At 44.1% G+C, this 18,050-nt stretch overlaps 4 protein-coding genes across 4 annotated transcripts; 2 read left to right on the forward strand and 2 right to left on the reverse strand.

Annotated features, from left to right (window-relative positions):
* The first annotated feature begins 189 nt into the window (after window positions 1-189).
* On the forward strand, window positions 190-3,230 carry LOC133849099 (aladin). The gene is made up of 4 exons (XM_062284975.1): window positions 190-654; window positions 712-999; window positions 1,062-1,435; window positions 2,805-3,230. The coding sequence occupies exons 1-4, from the start codon at window positions 248-250 to the stop codon at window positions 3,149-3,151; spliced, it is 1,416 nt and encodes a 471-aa protein (XP_062140959.1). The 5' UTR covers window positions 190-247; the 3' UTR covers window positions 3,152-3,230.
* Window positions 3,158-14,537, reverse strand: LOC133849097 (maestro heat-like repeat-containing protein family member 1). The gene is made up of 8 exons (XM_062284973.1): window positions 13,669-14,537; window positions 11,478-11,655; window positions 8,942-11,403; window positions 7,890-8,538; window positions 6,686-7,157; window positions 4,715-5,803; window positions 3,875-3,977; window positions 3,158-3,809 (listed from the first exon to the last, which is right to left on the reverse strand). Exons 1-8 carry the CDS (start codon window positions 13,790-13,792, stop codon window positions 3,667-3,669), a joined length of 5,220 nt encoding a protein of 1,739 aa, XP_062140957.1. The 5' UTR covers window positions 13,793-14,537; the 3' UTR covers window positions 3,158-3,666.
* Window positions 14,538-14,720: 183 nt separating this feature from the next.
* On the forward strand, window positions 14,721-15,601 carry LOC133849101 (mitochondrial import inner membrane translocase subunit Tim29). The gene is made up of 2 exons (XM_062284977.1): window positions 14,721-14,845; window positions 14,913-15,601. Exon 2 carries the CDS (start codon window positions 14,922-14,924, stop codon window positions 15,495-15,497), a length of 576 nt encoding a protein of 191 aa, XP_062140961.1. The 5' UTR covers window positions 14,721-14,845; window positions 14,913-14,921; the 3' UTR covers window positions 15,498-15,601.
* On the reverse strand, window positions 15,531-17,177 carry LOC133849100 (alanyl-tRNA editing protein Aarsd1-B). The gene is made up of 3 exons (XM_062284976.1): window positions 17,015-17,177; window positions 16,178-16,959; window positions 15,531-16,117 (listed from the first exon to the last, which is right to left on the reverse strand). The coding sequence occupies exons 1-3, from the start codon at window positions 17,051-17,053 to the stop codon at window positions 15,628-15,630; spliced, it is 1,311 nt and encodes a 436-aa protein (XP_062140960.1). The 5' UTR covers window positions 17,054-17,177; the 3' UTR covers window positions 15,531-15,627.
* Between the last annotated feature and the right edge of the window lie 873 nt (window positions 17,178-18,050).

Genomic DNA, 18,050 nt, shown 5'->3' on the forward strand with positions numbered 1-18,050 from the left:
TTATTCATAAAGTACACAGATATGTAGGTTAGAATACATAACAAGAGTTGAATGATAACAAAAGAGTTTAAATATTACAGTTGAAATGATATAGGTTAACATTGTATTAAATTGATGTTTACCTAATAATGTTAAGTTAACATCTGATGTTAGATTTGCAAATCATCGAAACACATCGAATATCGTACGATATGTGTGAGATTGTCACATCGCTTAGCCGGCTGCGTGCAGTGCACAAAATATTTAAATGGCATCGTTGAGCAATTTAAAGCAATGTCACAAATTCAACTCGCCCACAAGTGCTGGGCGAAATTATAACTATGTCGCCGAACTGGACAATTATCCAGTTATCAACCTGAAACCAGAACTAAGCGGCGCAACGTTCTCACAACGCTTCACAGCAGCACAAAGTTTCATACCGGACGAAAGCGAAAGCGTGCCAAAGCGCATTACGCGGGCATTTTTCGATGGCGGCTTCTTGGAGTCCCTGGCCGAGGCGCGCAGCCCAAGGACGCGCGAACAAATGCCAATGATTAGCCGAACAGCGGATGGCATTGCCGATCTGCTGGAACGCTACAATTCCCTGCAATTGAATCTGTGTCCGCACAAAGGCGAATTGAATGCGGAGCGCATTGCACAATACGTGGAAACAAGGTGAGTTTGTCTTTATGTTTATCTCAGCCCACACTCCTAAATGCAATTTCAACGTAGAGACTGGATAAATAGCGCTATCCGCTGCATGGCCTGGCACTGTGATCTTTTTAAACTAGCAATCGCAGGCGTTGACGATGTGGTGCGCATCTACATGCGGCGAATAGACAACAATGGACAGCCCTTGGTGCTCAAGAGTCCCGCCCAGACGCAGATCACGTGCATGGCCTGGCGTCCGATGTGCCCCTTTGAGCTGGTCGTGGGCTGCCAGCAGGGTTTGTGCTTCTGGACCATTGATGGCAATTTGCATTTGGGACGCATCACGAATCCCAGCCTAGTATTGAAACAGTATGTTTGACATGATACCACCAATTAGTTAGACTATTGAACTGTAACACTTTAACTTCCAGTCCAAACAAAGTGCCCATTAGCACGCTGCAGTGGTCGCAGGATGGCACACTGCTGGCCACCGGTTCCATTGCTGATCCTGATATACTCATCTGGCAGATAGACAATGGCAGCATGCTGCCGCTGCGTCGCATTGGTCCGCCTGGCTCGCTGCTCAAGTGGTCGCCGGACAACGAATGGCTCTTTGCCAGCACCGTGGGTCGTGTGTTTCGCGTGTGGAAGTGCAACGAGCGCTGGACAACGGATCGTTGGGTGTGCAACGAGGGCAATGTGCAGGCCGCCTGCTGGTCACCCTGCGGTCGCTTTTTGCTCTTCGCCAGCACCGCCGAACCCATCCTGTATCGCATAGAATTCGTACAGCTGCTGCTGGGACCCAGTAAGTAATCGATAGCAAGAGCAAAGATAAGAGAAAGTTATTACGGGCACAATTGGCAAGCGGTGTTTATGCCTTGAGTCTGGCATAATCACTGCGCCAAACTCTTGCTGTGCATTGTGCCCCAGAGCAAAGGAGGTATGCAACAGGTAGACGGCTGCTTGAAGCCCACAGACCGTCTGTATAATGCTGCCCACAACTAAATGATAAGAATTATGAAAATTATTATTAAGTAAGATTGTTATTAAGTATTTATTAAGTCAGCTGTATTTGTATTAGATAGTAATAGGTTACGCATAATCGAATGTCCCTGGAAGGGCGGATCATGGACCAGTGGAGATCCGGTATAACTTGGCTTCGTCTCAGAAGTCGCACAGTATGGATGATGATGAATGCTAAAGCCAGCAACATCCTTAGTGGTAGACGTAAATCGTCAAGAAGATCGTTTTGTCACTGCGATTCAAGGTATTTCAGCAGGAGTCAGAATAACATACATAGAGGAGATTCTCCAGTGTTTCCGTTGGACATATTCAAAGAAGATGCTCCATTGTGTGCTCAACTCGGGAATTGTTAATTTCTTGCACTGTTCATTATTCCTGATGTTCAGCCTTACTGCATGAGCATCTGACGAGACAATAACCGGTTAAAATGCCGAGCATTAACTAACTGCAGGTTAAGTGGTTAAGTTGATGTTTATTCAAGCACACATCATCATGTAAGAGACAGACTAATAGGACTATCTCTGACTTTATCAAGGATATAACTTACCAGAATATTATTAGTATAGTTTATAATACTTGCTAAGACTACTTTTTGATAAAACTGCAAATGTTGCAAAAGATTATTATCTTAAGTAATAAGACCACTTCTTGATTGATTGCCAAGGATAATTATAATTATGCGAGTTATCTCTACACTATATTCCACCTTATTAGAATAAGGTAATTGCACTGATTAGTATAGACTTATGCAATCTGCTAATACTCTAGTATCATAATGTGACTCTCTGAATACGTCAAGAATAGAACTGGTTAGCGTATTATTAGTATAGTTTATAATAATAAGAAGATTTCTTGATAAAACTTCAAATGTAGCAAAATATCATTATGCTGCTCCTACTTCAACATGAGTTATCTCTTAAGCTTGCAAGTAGAAGTGCATAGTAAACTATTTTATCTACTTAGAATTATGTGATAACACTGATTACTATAGAGTTATGCAGTCTGATAGAGTATTATACGATAAAAAGATTATTATACTGCTTCCATTTGAGTTATATGCTTGCAAGTAGAAAAGTACTGTAATATTATGTCTCATTAGAACTGATAACATTTAAAACTTACACTTCTACTTCTTCTACTCCCACTCGCAGCGAAGGGCTCCGATGATAAGGAAGTGGTGCCCGTGGCGGATCTGAATGCCATTCCCTTGGATGGTAGTAACACCAATCTCATTGGCGGCGCCGTGCAGCAGCTGGCCTGGGATCCGCATGGCAAATTCCTGGCCATCACATTCCGTTCGACAAATGCGATTGCCATATTTCGGACATTCATACAGAAGTTTGGACTGCAAATATCCGTGGGCTATTATCTGTTGGGTGACACGCCCACTGAGTATCCCAGCTATGTGTGCTTCCAGCCGCTGAACAGGGAAAACAATCGAACGGTGTTGGCCATTGGCTGGTCAACTGGTCGCATACAGTTTCATGCTTTGGAATGATTCGAGTTGATTTTAATATTTATTTTTTTTGGTTTTCTTGCATATAAGCGTGTTAATAAAGGTACACAAATTACAATAATTATTGGAATTGAGGGGAGGAAATAACAAATCGCCGACATAATTGACGTTTGATACGATGATCAACAATGATTATTGTACAATTAAGCTGGGGCAGCAACGACACTATATATAATAAATATAATATGCATGTGAACATATATTGTATAACGATTTGCATAAATGCAATAATTAAATATATATATATATATATATGTGTATATGTAGTTAATATACGAGTAACAGAGTTGAAATATTTTCACGGTTATCATACAACATAATAAGGATACAGTTACGAACAGGCTACGCCCCCACACGAATGCCCAGCAGCGTAGGCAGGATCACATTAGGAAAAATACTAAATATAATATTTGATGTAATAATAATAGATGACTCTCTCTCTCTCTCTCTCTTGTTTTTTGGTCCCCCTTTCACTCTTCTTTTGCTGTGGCCGCCTTTTAAACGTCTCCAAAGAAATAGCCCAATGCTTGGGCAGCACGCATACGCACTGTGGCCTGCTCATCCTTCAGCAACACGGCAATCTTGCTAGCCACCGACTCGGTCTGTGCATTGCGCTCATTTAGGAAATTGTGCAAGATGCCTGCAATTGAATGTTGAATGCACTTTAGTATTCAATTATCTTGTTTCTTTTTTTATAATACTTACCGATGACGATGGCTGCACTGCCGCGCACCTCGGGCCATTGGCTGCGCAGCTTGGGCAGGCACGAGTCGATGAAGTCCTGGGTGTGCTCCGTCAGCTCCAAGCACTGCAAACACAGAGATGAACAGTACTTGAATAATGTAGCTTAATGTTGAACATTTTTTGGTTTTTAACATACAACTTAATAGAATTTGAAACCTTAATATATATATGCAATAATCGAGTATTAAGCAAACCAAATTACAGTATTCTATTAACTCTATTAATACTTAATTCATTTTCATGTTACTATATAGAATGAAAATCGAATTTATGCCAATTTACGTTATTTGCCTATTAAGCATAACTGTCTTATGCTTAAAGCAACTAAAGCTAAGATTAAGTTAGGCACAGTTATTGACTTCGCTATAGTTTTTGAATGAAAAGATGCGAATTTGTTCAATTTGTTCAAATCTAAATTAAAAAAGTGGTTCGTGGTGCACATAGCACATAATTTTAAACAAGGTGAAAGGTGGTTAAAATAAAAAAGAGAACAAGTTCGATTCAGAGTTCCTGATCCCTTCCAACGACATTCAAATTTGAGATGATCATTAAAAAAATTATGAAAAGTGGTTCGTGCTACTCAGGAAGGTTAAAATTAAGTTAAACATAAATAAAAATGAGATCGAGTTGGGTTCAGAGTTCTTGATCGCTTGTGCAACATTAACATATCATGCTTAGCACGAATTACAAACACAGTTAGCACGTTAGATTTTGCTCAGTTTAGCCAGCTAGCTATAGTAAATTTACCCCAAGTTATAAATTAATTTATAATCTACGCTTTAATAGACTTTGTTCACTTACAATCACTTTGACAAACTCCACCACGAAGCTGTTGTACTGCAGCTGCTCGGTGTCGACGCTGAGCTGCTGCTCGGCCATCTCGTTGACGCGCACAGCGCGGAGCAGGCGACAGACACGCCTCAAGGTTCCCTTGCAAGCGGTGGCGATGCTCGGTTCGCTCTCGCTGAGGTGCAAGAGGAGGGGAAACAGATTGGCCAAGAGCTGTTCACGCAGCGCCTCCATCGATGAGGTGGGTGAACTGTTGCCATCGTCGTGCTTTGACTCGCACAGATCGCCAAACAAGATGATCGCCGCCTCGCGCATCTCCATCGAGTAGCTGCCGAAGAACGGACGAATGCGTATGGCCAGCGACACGTGGAACGGTTCGACTCGATCGCTGGGCAACGCTTGGAGAATGCGCGACAAGCCGCGCATGCTCTCCAGCGGTATATTGATCAAGCAATCGCCCACCGTATCGTCGACGCCCTTGAGGAGCGCCTGAATGGCCATCTCCGAGTAGCGTGGCGCCTCCAGTTCCCCCAACTGTCCCACATAGCCCATGCCCTGCAGACTCAGGCCACGCACCACGGCATTCGGATCGCTCAGCGCTGCGCCCAAGTGCAGCATGATCGTGGCGGCCAGATCACCGCACGGTTTCAGCGGCACCAGCCGCGAGTAGAGACCCACGGCTGCCACACGTTGCCCGTCGTGGGGCGAGGCAACGTACTTGCTCAACACGTTGATCAGCTGCCGCATCGCCGGACTGTTCAGCTGCAGTTGATGCGTTAGTCCAATGGCCATCGGGGTGAGCAGTTCGATGTAGCTATGCCAATCGGTGCTGCTGGCCAGCGATGTGTTCACCGTCAGCACTGTGGCGATCTGCTCCATTTCCAGATTGTTGAGGAACGCCTGAAAGGTTTCCAGCGCGATTTGGCAGGGATTCAGCTTGACCAGCTCTTTATTCGGCACAAAGCCAAACTTGCTCGCCGCCTTCCCTGGCTGGCTGGGACTTAGAGGAGCACCGACGGGCATCGGCGGTCCCAGATTTGTGTAGCTCGAGAGCGAGGTCAGCAGCATGCAAAACATCTCCGCAAAGCGCGCTTCCAATTGCTGCAAGAAAATTAAGAAAAGAAGAAGGCACGTTAGCAATCATTTGATACATGGTTAATTCTCTACCGAAAATGTTAAAAGTGAAAAATTGTATATTAAACAATTTCGACTATGAATAAAAATGAATCTTACAGCTCTTGATTTACACTTTAATTAGAGCTAAGAAAGATTTTGAAATTATTTTGCTCTCTTAAGATAATTGGAAAACTGAACAAATTCGTATAAAAAACAACAATTGAACAAATTTATATACCAGAAAAAGTTTCTTAATTTATGTATTATATCGTAAAACAGGGAAAGTTCCTGAAATCAATCTAATAAGCTATGAGAATAACCTTTACTTATTTGTAAACCTGTTTAGGATTGTGTTTTTTTTCCAGATTTGCAGTATATAAAAGAGTTACTTCAACAGCAACTTTCAGACTAAAAAGTATAAAAGTATGTCAAAGTTGAACCCTTTGGCTTTTGACTTATGCAGTATGTAGTTGAGGTGATTCAATTCTAAAGCAAACTTGATCTGCGTCTAACCGTAAGAAGTTTTAGTTTACATTTTGGTTGCTTTTGAATTTATAAACTCTCAGGTAGATTTGTTACAACGGGCCAATCAAATTCTCAACTATCATAAATACTGCAGATATTATTGCCTATACTCTAGCTATCTACTGAAACAGAATATATATACTTTACGGGGCCAGAGATGCCTCCTTCTGCCTGAAATCACAAAATTATAAAACCTTATGGGTATAAACAAATGAAATTGTAAAGCAATTGTAAGTATACAAATTAGCTTAATCAAATTTGGAACTTTCAACGGATTTTGAAATAAACCTCGTTAGCTATTAGCAAATCGATACTGTTCTACGGCCATTGTGGCTCACTTACATCGTGTATGTCCTTGCAGGGCAGCATCTCGTGCAGCGCACAAAAGATGGCAAACGGCGGCACACTGGCCAATCTCTGTCGATCCGTTTGCTGGCTTTCGGCTGGCTCGGCCAGACTAGCGCCACTCAGAAGCTGGAGGAAATTGTCGAGCATGAGGCCCGTCAAGTCGGGATCATTGCACACCAGATGCCAGTACTCGACCAGATGTTCGTCGTAGGGCAGCGGCTGTTGCAACATTTCGGCGCACACCAGCTTCGGATGGTGTTTGGTCAGGGCAACGAGCGCCTTAAGTACACCCGATTTGGCACGCGGTGCATCGCAGAGCTGCAGTGCGACGAGGCTGCCCTTGACCAGGTCCGGAATGGCGTGGAACAGCTCCGATCCCTTTTGCTGTATAAAGAACTTGAGCACAACGCTCGCACCAATTGTGGAGCTTTGCTCTGGATCGCGCAGCGATTGCAACAGCGTTTTACTACAAGAGATATGGAGAGAAGTTGATTGATTAATTATAGAAAAAATTGTAGAAATTATCTGTGATGGAAAGCTGTCCTAACTTATTCATTGAGTAAACAAGCATTGCAAAGCTCAAGTGGTACAAGTTAGAAGGCTGCAATTCATACACAAACTTTGAAATTGTATAGCATTGAACTACATTTAGCGAAGAAGTTTCGAGTTACGAATCATCAGTTAGAATCATTTGGAAATTGGTGACGTTTTTGACGCACAGCTAAAATGGTAAGAGCTGGGGGGCTGAAATTTCTACACATTGCTTAATTATTGAGAAAGCCGTAAAGATTATCTTTAATTGATTTTCTTTTTTTTTTTAATGGCTTTGTCCTAACTCATTCATTGAGTGAACAAGCAATGAAAAGCTTAAATGGTAAGAGTTAGAAGGCTGCAATGTTTACACAAACTGTCATAAATCACATACTTCAATTTGCATAGCATTGAACAACATTTAGTGTAGAAGTTTCGAGTTACGAATCAGCTAGAATCATGTAAAAATCAGTGATAGTTTAACTGGTAAGAGCTATAAGGTTGCAATTTGTACATGACATAGTTTACGAATTTTGAATTACCAACTTCAACTATCTAAAATCACAAATTAAAAGCTAGCTAATTAATCTTGCACATCACAACGAAAGAGAGGACAATAGATTTGTGAAATATAGAGCGAGAGAGCGATAAAAAAAATGTTGCTTACCAGAACTGCAAATACTGAAAACTAGAGATGCGTTGCGCTATGATCTTGGCAATGTCGCCAGCCAGATTGTAGATTTGCTTGGGCTCATCGGTGATGATGTGCTCCTTGATCGATTCGATCTCCTTCAGCCATTCGGCGCTACTGTCGATGCTAGCAATCGTCAGTGTCTCATAGATGCAGGCGATCTCCAATGTCTTTTGCAATATGTCCACCGACACTTGACGCACGGTGCCATTCGAGTCGATGCAACGTGGCACAATTTTGCCCAGCATTTGACCGGTTTGATTGAACTTTGAGGGCGCTTCCAAGCCGCCAATTCTCATAGATTTAATGTACACTTCGAGCGTATTGTTAAGCACATGGCTGGCACAGATGCGCACCTCAGAGTTCTTATCGCGCATCCAGCACTCGAGGATGCCAATGATCAGATCGAGGGTCGATGGCGATGGATCCAATTCGACAATGACACGAACGAGCGCGTTCAGCTGTGGCAGCGATTCGTTCAGATGCTTGGCGAGAAAACTGTTGTGCTCGTCCTCCTCCTGCGATTCGAATTTCATCTTGAGTTGCTTTGCGCAGCCGAAGAAGTTTTTGCAGGCGATTTCGAAGATGACGCTGCCGTCGACGCCCTCCAAACTGTCGCTGCCGCCTGCAAAGATCGAATGCAATTGATTTAATACGATTAGTCATGACGAATAGAAACACTCGTTATTTGTAGTAGTCTGTGCACAGATTGTGCTACTCGCTATAGCAAAGACAACCCCATAACTAAGTTAGGTACAAATGTAAATTATTATTGACTCGTTATTTGAAGACTCGTTGTAAATGCTTGTTGTCTACAAATTAAACCTACTCGCTACAAATGCAGAGAATGTCAAAGATTTATTAAGTTATCCCTACTCGTCACTAAGCAATATAAAACATTACATTAATTTCTGTACTCGCTAACAGATTGCTTAAATCCGTTTGCTAATGTTTCTACTCGCTACAACTGTAACTACACTCACTATCTACATTGCCTACTCGTTACTCGCTGAGCGTTTTGCACTCACCAATGCGTATGAAATCGGTGCCGAGTTTCAGGATTGTTGGCAGCAGCGGCAAATCGTGGAACGGCGACTCGATGGGTATGCTGAACACAGTGTCCATGATCTGTTTGCGATGCTTGAGCGGAGCGGGCAATTGTTCTTTGGTCACAATTAGCTGATTGCAGATGCTAAGCAGCGTTTGCAGAATCGCCGACATAATCGTTTGATCCTTGTGCCCCGCCAACTGGATCATCAGAAAGTTGAGCATGGCATCGTCCAGATGCTGCAGCGATTGCAACGGATCCGCCTCGTCCATGATGCGACCAAAGGCCTTCACCACGAGCAGATTGCTCTTGTAGTTCTCCAGCTCCTTGTGCGTGTCCTTGATGAAGTGCAGATTGCTAAAGAAGCCCGTCGAATGCTTGCGTCCACCCATCTGCGCCAGCTCCGACAACTTCTTGATGACATGCGCCAAATGCTGGCGCGCAATGTAGCCCAAGGCCCGGGCGCAGGGTTCAATGCGACGTTCGTACTCGGCATGCTTTACGTGCTTGTCGAGACGCTCCTGACGCGCCGTTGTCACAATCAGATCGATCTTCGTATGGATGCAAGCGACATCCGTTACCTGGCATAGCGTCAGGGCAACCGCCTGGAGGAGCATTCCACGCTCGGAGCTCAGCTCAGGCAGCTGCCACTCGATGTGAGGCATCTGCATGGGATACAAATACATTTGATCGGCCAGTTTGCTGGCCAAACGTTGAGCGAATTGCTCGTCGCGTGTGTTGAGAAATTCATTTGTTTCGAGCACAAAATCATGCAGCTGCTGCAGATAATTAGCCGGCTGATTGATGTGCAGCAGCATGTCGGAGATGCGACGCTCCCACAGCTCCTCGAGGGCGGGATTCAGCTGCGGATGATAGTACTTGAGGAAGCTGAGTATGTTCGAGGCACGCTTGATGCACTGCTGATTTCCGAGAAGCGCCAAGCACCGGGCATAGATGCTCTCCGCACTCGGCACAATCACCTTGCCACGCTTCACCATCAATCCCCCGCCAGGTCGCTCCTCAACGCTGCCAGCAGCGTCACCGGTAGCTGGCGAGGATTGCATTGCTGCATTCGGTTGCTCATCGTCGCTGGCAATGTCGTATTCAATGTGCGGCGATTTGGCAAAGAGACTGGCCAGGCACTTGGCCAAATTCCCACAGATATCCGTGTAGTCGAGCAGCAGAAAATAGTTGAGTAGCTCACGCTTGAGCAGATCATCCAATGTGCCCACCGTCGAGGCAAGCATGAACAACGTATTCTCGCAGCTAACCACCAGCGTGGCATGTTCCTCCAGTGTCCCATGCTCCTGGCTGATCTTGCTGTACTTGCAGCTGTGTCGCACCACAAACCACACGAACTCCTTGTCGCGTATCAGCGACTTCTGAGCCAGGGCCACAATTGTCTTGAGGAGCGTGAGCTTCATTTTAACGCTTCGTTCGGCGAGTATCAATTGCTTCAGACACTCGATGAGCGACTGCACCCGGGACTCGATTTGCACGGCGCACGCGTTGAGCAGATGCGTCAGTATCAACAGCGATTTGATGCGTTCCCTTTCGCTGTTGTTGCGCAGATGGATGAGCAGTGTGTCCATTATTTTGCCAGCATAATTACCGGCGAGCAGATGAAAGCAGCGCAACACCTCGTAGTGTCCCTTCACCGTTTGCGGTTTCTCGTAGTCCGGATAGACGCAGACGAGGTCGAAGAGATGTGTGATCAACGCATCTATGACGCCATCCAACACTTGAGCGTGCAGCTGGAGATTCGTTTTGAGCACCGAGCACAGAAACTGTGTGACCGCATTGCGATCCACACTGCGACGATACAGAGCTAATATTTGTGGCACCAGACGCGGTGCCTGATCCAGTATGCGATCGGTGGGCAGCAGCGGATACATGCTGGACAGAGCTTGAAGGATCTCCATGCACACCTTGATCTCACGCGAGTGCAGCCATTGGTTGAAGAGCACATCGTAGGCCACACTGATCTCGGTGGCACAATTTGCAGCCGCCTTTGCCTCGCCCTTGGGCGTATTTGTGCCATGCTCCAGCAGCGCTTCGCTGAAACGTCCAATCGCATACGCATACGCGAGCTTCACATGATCCTGCTTGATGCCACCCAAGTGGGGCAGACAGCGAGCCAGGATCGTCTTGATGTGCGGCACCAAACCCGCTGTGTTCGCCAACGCCAGCTGGCCGAGGCATTGCATCAGCATAAAGTGTGGCGCGCTGCCCGCTGGACCGCTGTGCGCCTGCAGCATCTCCACGACGAGCGTGCAGTCCTTGCCGCGTCCAATGGCAACGAGTATGTGCAGCGCCGGATTCTGTATCAGCGGCACATGCTGATCCACGCTGCGTGTCAGCTCCTCGAGGGCGAGCAGTATCAGTTTCTCGTTCGCCGCCGTTGGCAGCGATGTCTCTCCGCGGACCACACGATGAATGCAGCTAGAAGTGTGACACACATATAGATTAGTCATTAGGGAAAATCCCATTTAAGAAATCATGCGATTGTGACTTACTCCAAAAGCATAGCAACAGTTTGTTCGTTTAGCTTCGCGTTCTGGGCGCGATATTCAGTCAGAATTTTTGTGGCACGCTCTGGATGCGTCTCCAGTATCTTTACGATCGCCAGCTGCATCGCCTGACGCACTTGCTCGTCCTTGTCCTGCAGACTATCGAATATGTTGTGCAATGCGCCTAAGGGAAGAATAATGAGGAAATTAACAAGTTGCAATTAAGTGAAATATATAGATATGGTTTTAAAGTACTATCAACTATCTGAAATAATGAGGAAATTAATTGCAATTAAGTGGAATATATAGATATTTTCTTAAAGTACTATCTGAAAACAGCAGAGCAGAACAGGTCAAAGCACAGCAAGAGGAAGAATAATGAGGAAATTAATTGCAATTAAGTGAAATATATAGATATTTTCTTAAAGTACTTTCAACTAACTGAACTGACTTCAGCAGATTATCCTGTTGTGCAACCGGCCTAGGGGCCAAAGCAGAACAAGATGAAGATTAATGAGGAAATTAACAAGTTGCAATTAAGTGAATTATAGAAAAGTGCTGATTTAAAGCAATTTCAACTAAGTGACTTCAGCAGATTATCCTGTTGTGGAGCCAAAGCACAACAAGAGGAAGAATAATGGGAAAATTAGCAAGTTGCAATTAAGTGAAATATGCTGATAGTTTCTTAAAGTACTTTTAACTATCTGAAAATAGACTTCAGTTAGTTGATATCGCCAGTAAATGATTTTCCAAACATGTCTATAGACTACTATTTAATAGGAGAGAGTTTAAATGGAATAACATAAATGGGAATACATTTTAATTTTACAAAACTGCTATATTTAAAAATAAATTAAATATTTATAGTGGCGAGCAAAATTGAGTTTATCGTCACGATTATGACTAAAGTTTTGGTTTAATTTACAGCTCAAAAAAAGAAATAAGGGGAGAACTTGGTGAATTGAAAATAAAATGTTTTGTGTGGTTCACATATTCTTAATGAATATAATTATATTTATTTCATAAATGAGTGGGGAATGACAATTGAAATTAGAAGCCAATTAAGAAATAACGATTTAAAGAACATCATATAAAATATTTTTGGAATCAAAGATAATTACAAATAAATCGTTATTCCTTATTCAAGAACTGTGAAAGATAATATGATAATCAACATTAAAAAAGTGCAGTTAAGGTAACTGTGAGTCGAGTAGACTCGCAGAAACGCTATCGCAATTTAAGTAGTTTATGGCAAAATTAAATAATTGTTTTTTTTTTGGTTTGTTGGTCTTTTAATATTTGCTACCATAGATAATTGCTATCAGCTGGCTTTGATAACTATCACATAATTTTCTAACGAGTTGCAAAATATATAAAAAAGTGAGGAAAGAGAAACCTCTTTGTTCAAAATGAAAGCAAAAGATTCAGTGAGAGAGAGAGAGCGAGGGAGAGGAAGGCAACAATAGGGGGAGGCAAAGGCAAGCAGCCAGCGTTTCTGCTAATCTGAAAATACATTTTGGTTTTGGTGGGAGGAGGTTTCGCATCATCAATATGAGCATTAGCATTAGCATTGGCGTTCACATTGTGGAGGTGGGGCGATAAATGTATCGCTTGTCCATTCATCAGCCACACACAGAGCGCGGCTCAAAGTCAAGTGGTGTGTGCATGTGTGCGTGCGTGTAGAACAATTGCAAGCATTAGAGGACTACAAAAATAGCTCAATCAACAGGTCACACTTACACACGCACACAAACACACTCAAGCATGTCCTCGCTATTGCGTAGATGCGTAAGCGTGTGTATGTGTTTTATACAGAGCCTTTTAAGCTAATGCGTAGTTTTATTTATAGCGACCAAATGGAGCCTGCGACTGGAATTGGAGTTGGGAACAGTCGCCTGGCGCCAGTCGCGTACTCCACGGTGACCTGATTAAAGCTCGCTGTGCGGGTGCTGATAAAACTCACAAACACACACATACACTCATATGTATATGTGTGTGTGCGAATGAGACACAGCAAAACGCCCAGACAAAAGTGGACACGCATATACTTGTGTTTACATATGCATGACTAGATGTATCGAGTGGTGTGTCACACACATACACATATACACACGTCCACTTGCAATATATCATATTTTTAATTTTATTATATTTTGTTTGCTTGATGTTGTAACTGTATATTTTGCATGTACGATACCTTCGAGAACTGTTGGTTTATCGGCATTTGCTGCTGCTGTCGACGTCCCCGTTGACGCTGCAGCTGCGCCGCCTGCAGTCGCTGCCGATGCATTGGCTGATGGACTGCGCTGCCGTTGATCCATCTTTTTTGTGGAATTGCGTGTTCTCTTCCACTTCTCCAGTTTGACTGCGATATATTGTATATTTGTCGTCTGTTTGTTGATTGGATTTGATTTGTTATTGCTTTTTGCAATTTCAATTTCACAATTTTGCGCGTTGCAGGCGTCAACGTCGACGTCAACGGCTCAGCCTCCGTTGCCGTCTCAGCTGTGAGCAACAAGTTTCGACTGCTGTTGCTATTGGCAAATCTCTTTTTTTTATGTATTTCTTATTTGTTTTGTTAAGGCTTCTTTTGCGTTTTCACTGAAGCATAACAATTATGCTTGCATCTATAACTGAACAACAGCAGCAACAACAACGACACCGCAAAAATAAACAAAACGCCTCCGCTAGCGTTGTTGTTACCCCGTCGTGCCGCAACTACGAAATGCGACCGTTCAGACCCAAATGACGTTTTTGATAAAACAAAAAATACAAATACAAATTCGTTTTTCGTGGTTGGCTCGTCGCCGTCGTTGTTATTTTGTTATTGTGTTGTTGTTGTTGTCCAAACCGCGCAGCGCAGTTGATTCGTTTCGATTTGTAGATTTTGCGTGTGTGTGCTGTTTGGTGTGCATGAATCAGATGGCGACGCTGACGCGACGTCGACGACACGCGCGATTGATTTCAACACAATGGAAATCAAAACATACTGCAAAGTGCATTTGTTTTGAGTGTTGTGCTGTGCTTTATGCAATTTGCTTTTACGATGCGCGCGGGCAGCGCCGTTGCCCCAAAACAACTCTGTGTAATTGTCATTGATATCGAGTATGTACAAAGCATCGATAGCAATAAAAGCTTTCAATCAATCGTTGTGCCGCATCTACATACATTGGTGAACATATAAATTATATTTATATTTTAAAATATGAAATATTTATATTTTCTTTTAACAAATGCTTATATCATTAAATTAACTGATTCGATGCATCGATCTCTGCTATGCATAGCACGCCTATCGATAGTTATTGCGCTCAGCTGCTTGTTATAAATATCGACAATGCTTTCGATTATTAGTCTGTTGTGCTAGTAAAAACGTACGTACTTTTTTATGGGAAATTTTTGTTTTCGTTGCATAAACATCAATTAAAAACTCTATTCAAGTGCCGGAAAATGCGTTTACTGCGTGTGGGCGATCGACTGAGTGCATTGCGTGTGCGCATAGAGGAGAAATTCACTCTGCCCGAACGCTTCAAAGGCACCGTCGTCGAGAAGTGGACAAATTACTGGAAAGGCTTGTTGCGTGATTACGGCGAAGTGGGTGCCGGTGTTGTGAAAGAATCCTATGCGAATCCAAAGAAAGCATTGGCCTATGGCACCGGAGTGCTCACGCTCTACCTGGCCGCACGCAATAATCCCGATGAGGCGGCGTTTATGACGCTATTGCGTAAACAAACAAATCGCATGGTCACATTGCCTCCAGATCAACAGAATCCTGACTCCGCCAACTATCTGACGATGCTGGAGCGTGCGGTTAACCAGAAGAAATTGCGACTGCTCTCGTTGGGCATCTGTACACTGATGTGGGTGGATCTGTATGACGAGGACGATTGCACGTATCCGGCAGTCTGTGAATACACCTCGGTGGGATTGTTGAATTTCCATCAGCGCATCATCGATGTGGGCTGCTGGAATGAGTTCTGGCGTCTCAAGCACAAGATGCGCAACTACGACATCAACTATCTGTGACGAGGTGATGACGATTTTCATCATCATCAAACATTTGTTTTTCTTCGTTAAAACTCGCTCGCTGCCTTTAGTTTTTATGTGTAATATAAATTGTACAACAGTTATATATGTATGTGTTATATGTTCCATCTTAGGATGCACTCGCTGGTTCCACCGCTGTCGCTGCCTTCTTGGGCTTGTAATGCGCCTCGAGCAGCGCTGTGCATTCCTCGATCTTGGCCAAATTGTTGATTTTACCCTGGAAATTGTTCTCTTTGCCATTGCCTTTGCCCTCGAGCAGTTCGAGGAATTTGGGACCCATCTCCTGCACTACAGCAGGATCACCACGCAACACCATGTGTCCCTTGGCCGAACTGCCCGCTGCGACGCCCTCGGAGACGGTGAGAAAGTAGAGAATGTCTTCGGGCGCGTTGCGCAGTAGTGTGTTGATAAAATCCACTTCGATGCCGTCGCGACGATGCAGAGCAAAGTACTTGGGACGCTGTGCCTTGGGCAGTTCCTCCAAACGTTCCGCCTCGGCTGTGGCAAAGTCCTTGAGCAGCAGCTGAAACGACTTGCGTGTGCTCTTCACATTCTGCTGGAGCTTTTGCACTAGCTCCAAGTGCTGCGAGGCGCCGCCTCTGTGGAGAAGACTGTGTTAAAATCGAATTTAATTGAATCACGATTGGTGCCAGACTCACTTGAGTGCCGCTGTCAGTTGCTGTTCGCGTTGAAAGACCTCGCCCAGCTTGCGCAGCGCACGCTCACCGACCACAAAGTGGACATGGACGTTTGTCTTTACCTTCTCGGCGTAGAGCAGCTTGATGCACTGTAGCTGCGACAGATTGGTGACGTGGGTGCCACAGCACATGTTCGACTCGATGCCAGCGATGCGCACAACACGCGCCAAACCCTCATGATCCTTGGGCAATCCACGCGGCGCCCGTGCATCCTGAAACTCTAGCGCTGTGGCCGGATCGACGAGCACAACGCTGACTTCGCGCCCCTCGCGTATCAGATCGTTGGCCTGACGCTCAATTAGGTCTAGCGACTCGCGACTGATCAGATGCGGTGTGCTCAGCTGTATATGCGAGACACTCTGGCCGAGATTCCAAGATGTGGTATCGTATTTGAATTCACGATCGAAAAGCGCCGTTATCAAATGCTGCCCCGAATGCTGTTGCATGTGATCGAGACGGCGCGACCAGTCGAGCTGCTGTTGCACCTCGCTGCCCTCCTCGAAACTGCCTGGTGACTCCACAAAGTGCACCGCTGTGCTGCCCTTGCGTTGCACGCTGCGCACTTGGTGACCATTGATGGTGCCGTAGTCACAGGGCTGACCGCCACCCTCGGGGAACAGTATCGTGTCCTCACAGATCACATTGAAGCCGCGCAGCTGACGTGTCTCTCCGTTGTTGGTGTTGTCATCGTCGGCCTTCCAGTCCAGTGTCGCAAAATCGCACGAGACGATTGTTGTCTTGAACTGCAACAGGGATTTGTAATGTGTGATGATGGAGTGGTTTTATTATGGTTTCTACCTGCTTGAGGAAACTGTCTTCCTGGCACTTGAATACCATGTTGTCGGTTGTAGTTTCAATTGCGTTGTGTCTCTGTGCTTGGGTTAATTATGAAATCGTTTTTGGCAAACGTTGTAAAGTTTACAGCGCCATCAGCTGGTGAGCAACAACAAACTGTGCGCCGATTGTCAATGCTTTTATATATCGATAGTGGCATATCGATTTTGCTTGGCAAATAATAATCATTCAAATTAATTGTGTCCATGTTATGTGATTGATATCTTTTTAAATACAATTCACATTTAGTGAGGTTTATTAAAATGTGATTTTAAATAATTTAACAACGCAGAGGAAGCTTTACCGATTTTTGATATAAAAATACTTTAAAGTACAAGAGGTGCTTTTCGAAATCTTCGATACTTATCTATTGATATCGTTTTTTTTAAATTCGCATTTTTTTCAATCAATATTTAATATCAAAATTTTTTCTTGAAGTCCGATCAATGGGCGGCTCACACTCAAATGGAGCCAAAAATGTGATTTAGTGTTTAAAATGAAGCGCTTTATTGTAAGTGTTTTGCAAATACACCCAGTCCTTTTTTTACGCGATTGTTGGTTATGCCACTAATCGCGTAAAAATGGTTAGTGTCTCTCAGTGTCGCTGCCATTTTCCGATTCGATTACTTCCGTAGCTATTTCAGACAAATCGTCATCATCGAGCTCTCGGTCTAGAAGAATCTCCATGTCTGCAAGAATTTTTCCACCCGCGGTGCGTGCTAAATCGCGTTAAAGTGAAAAATCCGCGTAAAAAAAGAAATTTGCGCTGCGAAAATAACCGCGTTAAAGTGAAATCGCGTAAAAAGAGATCGCGTAAAAAAAGGACTGGGTGTATATCAATATACAAATTGAAACTGATGATTGGCATTTTGTGGTCACACTTGAATAAAACAGTTATAATGCAAAAATCCTGCAAGTGAACGCCATTAAAGTGAAGTGAGTTGGAAAAAGCAGCATTATTATATGTGAGTCATATTTTCGTTTAATTTTAAGTCCAGTG

Source organism: Drosophila sulfurigaster, chromosome X, assembly GCF_023558435.1.
Source record: "Drosophila sulfurigaster albostrigata strain 15112-1811.04 chromosome X, ASM2355843v2, whole genome shotgun sequence".
NCBI lineage: Eukaryota > Metazoa > Arthropoda > Insecta > Diptera > Drosophilidae > Drosophila > Drosophila sulfurigaster.

Bases quoted from the DNA above. Each gene is read 5' to 3' on its own strand.
- LOC133849100 (XM_062284976.1), bottom strand. From the start codon at position 17,053: ATGGTATTCAAGTGCCAGGAAGACAGTTTCCTCAAGCAG. The intron at 16,960-17,014 runs GTAGAAACCATA...TCCCTGTTGCAG, and splicing joins AAGACAGTTTCCTCAAGCAG to TTCAAGACAACAATCGTCTC. The intron at 16,118-16,177 runs GTGAGTCTGGCA...TCTTCTCCACAG, and splicing joins CAACTGACAGCGGCACTCAA to AGGCGGCGCCTCGCAGCACT.
- LOC133849097 (XM_062284973.1), bottom strand. From the start codon at position 13,792: ATGGATCAACGGCAGCGCAGTCCATCAGCCAATGCATCGGCAGCGACT. The intron at 11,404-11,477 runs GTAAGTCACAAT...TCACACTTCTAG, and splicing joins ACTGTTGCTATGCTTTTGGA to CTGCATTCATCGTGTGGTCC. The intron at 5,804-6,685 runs GTAAGTGAGCCA...ATTTTCTTGCAG, and splicing joins CCTGCAAGGACATACACGAT to CAATTGGAAGCGCGCTTTGC.
- LOC133849101 (XM_062284977.1), top strand. From the start codon at position 14,922: ATGCGTTTACTGCGTGTGGGCGATCGACTGAGTGCATTGCGTGTGCGC.
- LOC133849099 (XM_062284975.1), top strand. From the start codon at position 248: ATGGCATCGTTGAGCAATTTAAAGCAATGTCACAAATTCAACTCGCCC. The intron at 655-711 runs GTGAGTTTGTCT...ATTTCAACGTAG, and splicing joins GCACAATACGTGGAAACAAG to AGACTGGATAAATAGCGCTA. The intron at 1,436-2,804 runs GTAAGTAATCGA...TCCCACTCGCAG, and splicing joins ACAGCTGCTGCTGGGACCCA to CGAAGGGCTCCGATGATAAG.